Genomic DNA, 8,160 nt, shown 5'->3' on the forward strand with positions numbered 1-8,160 from the left:
CCCTGTCTCCCTCTAGTCTTGCGACCCCTCGTAGGTCGCTGGCTAGCTATCCTCTCTAGAGCACTAACCAGCCCCATTGTAGTGTCTGTGCACTACACCACTAGCTACCTCCACGAGTTCGCGGTGGCAGAAACTACGTTTCTGCTTCCCGTCCGTTGTACTCAAAATTCCTTTAGGCCCCTTGCTGCTAACTAACTAGTAATCCACGGATAAAGATAGTGCTTCAGGAGGCCCTACTCGTGCGCAACTCCTGGGTGGAAATGAGCCCTCAAATCCGGTCTGGCGGAGAAAACACCCGCTCTCCCGCCGCAGGCTTGGCTCTAACTCAAGGAACTATTCGTACTTTCTAGAGCTATAAAGTATCTTTCAAATTGCTCCTAACCCTGTAACTGGGAGGAAAGGCGTTCACCCCACTAGAAAGCTTACCGTCCTTCGGTCACCCGCAGCACCAAAGCAGATCCCCAAGCCTTGCGAACTCGAAGTTAATGGATATCCCCATTTACCCACCAAAGTGCATGCACGCACGTTAGTGTACAGCAGCTCACCCTCCGGGAACCTGCTTCACTAGGCGTGTGGGCCAAGGAAGCCGCAGCTCCTACCAATCTGGCCACTGGGGGCTTACGGTGCTGCAGCTTGCAAGAGCCTCCCCAACAGCTCCGCCTCAGAAGCCTCCTAGGGAACGCACAGCTGCGTAAGGGAGCCACTTCGTTAAGGGCCAGAAATCAGGATGATCGGTGACTTGAGCTCAAGAAATCAGGATGATCGATGACTTGAGCGCTCACGAGCGGGAACCCGCTTTCACCCCGCTTACCCAGGGTGAGCTCGTGCCTCACTTGCTAGAGGCTCTCCTCAAAAAGCAACTGTTTTATCAACCAAGGGAATCTGTGTTGTTGAACAGAAGCAAATAGGGCGGGATTGAGAGAAGGATTTACGCCGCTCCTCGCACTTTGCTAATCGGCGAGATCTTTAGAACTAGCTGCCAGTGCCCCTTCGGGCTAATGGCCGCGTCATAGCCCAGCTCTCCAGGCTAAACGCAGGCTCTTGACTCCACCCTTTTTGCTGCACCGGCAGATATTGTTGAGGTAGCTCAAGAGAGGGCCACTCCAGACTTAAGGCCAGCAGACTCCCCTGCGTCCCCCTGACGCCCCCTCTGCCCCACTGCTCTCGCTGCAGCTTCCTGCTGCTGCAGAGGCCTTCGGCCCGCCAGGTAATTGAAGATAGAGCATCTGTGCTGCCCAGAAGTCCACAGTTCTGGCAGAAGCTCTATTTCCTCCAGGGGCCTCTCCCCACCCCAGCCAGCCCAGGGCCTCTCGGGGGCCCCCCCAAAGGAATCCTACTCAGCGCCTGAAATCCTTCCAGCCAGGAAAAGAAAAAATAGAATCTTCAAAGGCAAGCAAATCTCATGGGGTGCTGCCCCCCTCCCCCCGCCAGCCCCATGACCCCGTGGGGTCACCTAGGGGCGCCCCCAGCTGACACACTGCGAAGAAGTACATGGGGGGCCCCCAGATCCTTTTGCTGCAGAAAATGGGAAATGAGGAAAGCAAGGTCTTCTACTCTCCTCATTCCCTTCCTCTGTATCACCCCGAAAGCGCCGGAAGCCCCGTCAGCTAGCCAAGAGGAAGAAAGAAAGACCCCTCACTTTGAAATTCAAATTCTTAAAACTGCTTCAGAGCAGCTGCTTCTCCCCGCCCCGGCCTCTGCGCCTTGAGGCAGTCGTTAGTTAACGACCCACTTGCATCACAAGCAGCTGCTGCAGCCCCTGGGCTCTCGGGGCCCCCAGGGCCCCCTGGCCAGTTCTGGGGGCCCCCCGAGGGTCCTCTTTCTGCACTAAGTCCAGCCCCAGCCCCTAGAGAGGCCCAACTGCTGCTCCCCTAGCCACAGGGGAGCTTAGGAGCTGCTGCTGGCTTTACTGAGAGCCAGAAAACTCCTGAAAAGCCCCGAGACAGAGCCAGAGAGAGCTCTGCTGCAGTCTTTGCAGCTTCTGGGCAATTCAGGTGGTCTTCTGCGGCGGGCCGGCGACTCGCCCGCCCCCTAGCTCTCGCGCTGCAGCTGCAGCAGCAAAATCTAAAGCCTCTGCAGCAGGGGACGCAGCACTTGCTGCTGCAGCCGCAGCGGCTGCTGCTGCTGCTGCTGCTATACCGCTGCGCAGCTCTTACACGCAGCCCCACGGCAGACTAGGGCTGCCTGCAGCGGCAGCAGCAGGAGCCAGCTGCAGCAGCAGGAGCCAGCTGCAGCAGCAGGAGCCAGCTGCAGCAGCAGGAGCCAGCTGCAGCTCTTCACTCCTGAGAATCTACTATTAGTCACTTGCAGCAGCAGCGCCTACCTGCACTGCAGCAGCAGCGCCTACCTGCACTGCAGCAAGCGCCCCCAGGGCCAGCAGCAACTCTTGCTGCTGCTCTGACTGGGGCCTCAGGGAGCTACCCGCAGCAGCAGCAGCATGCTGCAGCCTCGCAGGGCTGTGCTGCTGCTCTGCTTTCCTTTATTAGCTCTACGCGTAGCAGATACTCCCTCTAACTGCAGCAGCAGCAGCAGCAGCAGCAGCAGCACAGTGATGCAGCAACAGCAGAGACGCGCAGCCTCCTGCTGGAACGCACTGCAGCAGAGCGCTCTGCAGCCGCAGCAGCTGCTCGCAGCAAATACTCCTGAGGCAGGCTGCTGCACGTGCTGCTGCTCTTCCTATACAGCGCTGCTGTAGTGCTGCTGCTGCTGCTGCTGCTGCTGCTGCTGCTGCTGCTGGCAAAAATCAAGACCCTGGGTACCGCCTTCCCAAGGCTGCTGCAGGCACACAGTGCTGCTGCCGCCGCACAGGGTGCAGCTCCAAGCAGCGGCTGCTGCGGCCAGGCGCTACGAGCTGCTGCTGCTGCTGCTGCTTTCCTCTTGCTGCTGTTGCTGCTGCTGCAGCGCTGCGGCAGCACTCCAAGGCTCGTGCTGCTCGTAGGACAGGCAAAGACCTCACAAAAGGGGAATCCTTTAAAATGCAGCGCCGTCCCATCTGCTGCTGCTGCACCTCGCCGTGCTGCTGCTGCTGCTGCTGCTGCTGCTGCTGCCCGCCCCCAAGGCTGCGCCACCGCTGGCAGCTGCTGCCCCAGCCCTCTTCCTGCCAGTGGTGCTGCAGCGCCGGCTGCTGCTTCTGCTGCTGCTCGTGCTGCTGCTCGTGCTGCTGCTCGTGCTGCTGCTCGTGCCGCTGCTGCAACTGAACCGTCCGGCGCTGCTGCTGCAGCTGCACCGTTCGCTGCTGCTGCCCTTCCAAAAAGCCGTCGTCGTGTGCTTCTGGAGTCTGCTGCTGCTGTTGCTGCTGCTGCTCTATCTTTCGACACTGCAGCAGCAGCTGCTGCTCGTCTCGCTGGCGGGGCTTTAGCTGAATCTTCCGTCTCTGCTGCGGCTGGACGAGCTCCTCCTGTTCCCCTTGCTGCTGCTGCTGCTGCTGCTGCTGCTGCTGCTGCTGCTGGGGCACTGGCTCTTCTGCACCCAAAAGTTGGTCAGCAGCAGCAGCAGGCAGCAATGAAGGGCCCCCTGTGGGGCCCCAGGCAGCAGCAGCAGCAGGTCCATCTGCATGCGCTCTGGGCCCCCAAGAGCCCCCAGGGGGCCCCTGGGGGCCCCCAGGGGCCCCCTGGGGGCCCCTTGGAGGCCCCTCTGGTTCCCCAGAGGCCCCCCTGGGGGCCCCCAAAGAAGGCGGTGAGGCTGCTGGGATGAGCTGCGTGGCTGCTGCTGCTGCTGCTGCTGCTGCTGCTGCTCCTCCCTCCTGCTGCTGCAGCAGAGACCAAGCGCTGCGCTGTTTGACGGGCGGCGGGTGCCTGTTGCCGCGACTCGAGCTCCTGCTGCGGCTCCTCCGCCAGGCCCTTCTGCTGCTGCACGTGCTACTGCTGCTGCTGCTGCATCTGCTGCTGCTGCTGCGTCTGCTGCTGCTGCAGGGGTGTGGGGTGGCTGCGGGTCCGGGAGCCCTACGGTGTCTGAACAGCAGCCTCCTGCGGCGCTGTTCTGCGTCGAACATTTCCCAAAGCGCATCTCGCCACTGCTTGTCAATTTTCGGCTGCTGCTGCTGCTGCTGCTGCTGTTGCTGCTGCTGCTGTTGCTGCTGCTGCTGTTGCTGCTGCTGCTGATGGTAAGGGTGAGAGGCGTGGTGCCGCTGCTGCTGCTGCTTGTGTGGGTGGTGCCGGTGCTGCTCCAGCTGCTGAGGGTACTGCTGCTGCTGATGCTCTTGCACTTCATCGTACTCCAAGTGCTGCTGCTGCTGCTGCAGCTGCTGCTGCTGCTGCTGCAAACTATGCTGCTGACTATCTTTCTGACCGGGCCACTGCTGCAGCCACTGCGTCTGTTGCTGCTGCTGCTCCTGACGACTGCCCCCTCCTGCCATCCTGTGCTGCTGCTTTTCTTGTTGTCGCTGCAGCCGCTGTTCCAGCTGCTGCTGCTGCAGCCGCTGTTCCAGCTGCTGCTGCTGCAGCCGCTGTTCCAGCTGCTGCTGCTGCTGCCGCTGCTGCTGCCGCTGCTGCTGCAGCTGCTCCTCTCGCGCGTAAATCTCCTTTGGTGCTGTACCCGTTGCGTCCGCAACTTCCTTTTCCAACGTGCTTTCCTGCTGCTGCCGTTGCTGCTGCTGTTGCTGCTGCCGTTGCTGCTGCTGCTGCTGCTGCTGCTGCTGCTGGGGGTAAAGTCCGCGTTGCTGACGCTGAGGGCCGAAGCCTTCAGACCTTTTATACCACACAGGGCCTTCTTCTGGCGCCACTCTGTCTCTTGTCGCCTGCTGCTGCTCTCGCTGCTGCTGCTGCTCTCTGTGCTGCTGCTGCTGCTGCTGCTGCTGCTGCTGCTGCTGCTGCCGACAGCAACCATAGTCCCGGGGCTTCGCCCTGCGCCTTTCTTCTGGGGAAACTGAACGGCGCTGCTGTCGATACACCCTAGCTTTTCTGTTGCGTCTGCTCGACCTGCTGCTGCTGCTGCTGCTTCTGCTGCTGCTGCTGCTGCTTCTGCTGCTGCACCGGCACCAGGTGCTGCTGCCTCTAAAGCTGCTGCTGCGCTGCTCACCGTAAGGAGGCTTCTCTCTGTCGCCCTTTCCGTCTTCGTGTCTGTTCCTTCTTTGCTGCTGCTGCTGCTGCTGCTGCTGCCGCTGCTGCTGCCTCTCCCCAGACTCCGCATCACGGCGTCTTGGCTCTCCTTGCCACTGCTGCGACCATCCACACTGCTGCTGCTTTTGCTGCTGCTGCTGCTGCTGCTGCTGCTGCTGCTGCTGCTGCTGCTGCCTGTGGCTCCAGTCTCTTTCGGCATCCCCACAGCGGTGCTCCTCCTCTCCTCGGGCCCTCATGTGCAACTCTGCGCTCTGCTGCTGCTGCCGCAGTTGCTGCTGCTGCTGCTGCTGCTGCTGCTGCTGCTGCCGCTGCTGTGGCCTCCCAAGCACCTGACACAAATTTTCTCGGAGACCCACCGCTGCTGCCTGCTGCGAGTCTGGCACCTGCTGCTGCTGCGGCTGCTGCTGCTGCTGCTCCTGCCATTGCTGCTGCTGCTGCTCCGGGCTGCTGCAGCGGCGGCGCCGCTTTTGCTCCCTCAGCTCCTGATCTTGCTGTTTCTGCTGCTCTTGCTGCTCATGCTGCTGCTGCTTCAATGGCTTTTGCTGCCGCAGCAGCTGCTGCTCTTCTTGCGCCCCAAGCTGCTGCTGCTTCTGCTGCTGTTGCTCTTCTTGCGCCCCATGCTGCTGCTGCTGCCGCTGCTGCTGCTGCTCTTCTTGGGACCCATGCCGCTGCTGGTGGTGGTGGTGCTGCTCTTCTTGAGTCGCATGCTGCTGCTGCTGCTGCTGCTGCTGCTGCTGCTGCTCTACGCTGCAACAGAGATCTCTCGCGCTGATGCTTTTCATAAGCTCCTCGTACATTTCTGTGACCCTCTGGAACTCCTTGGCGAAGTACAGCGCGTCTTTTGGCTCTGCTGCTGCTGCTGCTGCTGCTGCTGCTGCTGCTGCTGCTGCAGGTGCCGTTGCCTCTACTGCTGCTTCGGGTGCCGGCATTGCTGCTGATTTCGCTGCAGCAGCTGCTGCTGCTTCCCCTGCAGAAGCTGCTGCAGGTGTTGCTGCTGCTGCTAATCCCTTCGGGCGACTCGACGCCCTTTTGCGGATCATCTGGCTCTGAGGCCTTGCTGCTGCTGCTGCTGCTGCTGCTGCTGCTGCTGTGCCGCTGCGGGTACAGATGGCTGCTGCGGCAGCTGTGGGCGAGCTTCTGCTGCCTCTGTTGACGCTGCTGCTGCTGCTGCGGCTGCGGCTCTCGGCGGCGCCTCTGTCTCCTGCAGCAGCAGCAGCAGCAGCAGCAGCAGCAGCAGCAGCAGCAGCTTCTGTGTCACCGCCTTCCTCGTTTTCTGCTTCTTCTTTTCTAATTTCCTCCAGGTCTCCGCTGCAACTCGTCTGCTCCCTCTTAACCAGACACACAGGCGCTGCTACGAGTTTGCTGTTGCTGCTGCTGTGGCGGTTGCTGCTGCTGCTGCTGTTGCTGCTGCTGCTGATCATGTTGCTGCTGCGAGGTGAGCAGCCACCGGCATTTCTTGTTTCCAACAAAGACTTCCAGTCTGAGGGCCGCAGGAGCTGGCTACAGTCTGTTGCTGCTGCTGTTGCTGCTGCAGTTGCTGCTGCTGCTGTTGCTGCTGCTGCTGCCGGGGGTGCAGCAGCAGGGCTGCACCACCCAGAAACGTACTTTGTTGACTTGCTGCTGGAGCCGCTGCTGCTCCCGTTGTTAGGGCTGCAGTTGCTACTGGCAGGACTACTATTGCTGCTGCTGCTGCTGCTGCTGCTGCTGCTGCTGCTGTTGCTGCTGCTGCTGCTGCTGCTGTTGCTGCTGCTGCTGCTGGCGTTTCGCCCGCGCCTCGTCCTTGAGCCTCCTGTCTCCGCCGCCGCACGCACAGGCAGTGGGCGGTGTCTGTCAGCAGCAGCAGCAGCAGCAGCAGCAGCAGCAGCAAAAGCAAAATCTGCTGCTTCTGGAGGGCTTGCTGCCGTTGTCGTTGCTGCTGCTGCTGCTGTGGAGTCTGGCGCTAGGGCCTTGCGGGCGTAGATGATGTCTTGGAGTTCTGCTGCATCTTTTTGCTGACAAGCAGCAGCAATTGCTGCTTCCAGCTGCTGAATCTCAGCAGCAACAGCAGCAGCAGCAGCAGCCGCTGCTGCTTTGCTCTCTTCCGGCGCAGCAGCAACTGCCGCTGCAGCAGCAGCAGCAGCCACCGCCTGCACGGCGCTAGCACAGCCCCTGCTCTCCTGCTGCTCCTCCTGCTGCTCCTGCTGCTGCTCCTGCTGCTGCTGCTGCTGCTGCTGCTGCTGCTGCTGCTGCTGCGTGCTGCGGGTCCAGTGGAAAACTGGGGCGAAGCGGCAAAGGGCCGAACGCGTGGGAATAAAACGAAGCGAAAAACTTCGCCGCCGATATAAAGCCACTTTCGAAGCTGCCAGCGCTCTGAAGGAATTCAAAACAAAACATTTTGTGGCATTAAATGGCATTTAAATGGCATTTAAATGGCATTTAAATGGCATTTTAGTGGCATTTAAATGACATTTAAGTGGAGTTTAAGTGGCATTTAAATGGCATTTAAACGGCATTTAAGTGGCATTTAAATGGCATTTAAATGGCATTTAAACGGCATTTAAGTGGCATTTAAATGGCATTTAAATGGCATTTAAGTGGCATTTAAGTGGCATTTAAATGGCATTTAAAGGGCATTTAAATGGCATTTAAAGGGCATTTAAGTGGCATTTAAGTGGCATTTAAGTGGCATTTAAATGGCATTTAAATGGCATTTAAAGGGCATTTAAAGGGCATTTAAGTGGCATTTAAATGGCATTTAAAGGGCATTTAAATGGCATTTAAAGGGCATTTAAGTGCCTTTTAAATGGCATTTAAGTGCCATTTAAATACCACTTAAATGCCACTTAAATGCCACTTAAATGCCATTTACATTAATGGCATTAATGGCATTAATGGCATTAATGGCATTAATGCCATTAATGGCATTAATGCCATTAATGGCATTTATTGGTGTTAATGCCATTAATGGCATTAATGGCATTAATGCCATTAATGGCATTTATTGGTATTAAATGGTACACTGACACTTTTAAAGCCGCTGAAGCTTCAAGTAATAAATAATAGCAGGCTACGCAGGTAAATGCCCTCCCAGCTAGCTAGCTAACTAGCTGACTCAGCTAGCTAG

The 8,160-nt window shown here is 58.7% G+C and overlaps 1 protein-coding gene across 1 annotated transcript; it reads right to left on the reverse strand.

Moving 5' to 3' along the window:
* Nucleotides 1-2,743: 2,743 nt before the first annotated feature.
* On the reverse strand, nucleotides 2,744-3,991 carry ENH_00083170 (hypothetical protein, conserved; the record flags this gene model as incomplete). The annotated part of the gene is made up of 1 exon (XM_013583437.1): nucleotides 2,744-3,991. The coding sequence occupies one exon, from the start codon at nucleotides 3,989-3,991 to the stop codon at nucleotides 2,744-2,746; it is 1,248 nt and encodes a 415-aa protein (XP_013438891.1).
* Between the last annotated feature and the right edge of the window lie 4,169 nt (nucleotides 3,992-8,160).

The sequence above is a fragment of the Eimeria necatrix genome, genomic scaffold (genome assembly GCF_000499385.1).
Source record: "Eimeria necatrix Houghton genomic scaffold, Enh_scaff928, whole genome shotgun sequence".
Classification (NCBI taxonomy): domain Eukaryota; phylum Apicomplexa; class Conoidasida; order Eucoccidiorida; family Eimeriidae; genus Eimeria; species Eimeria necatrix.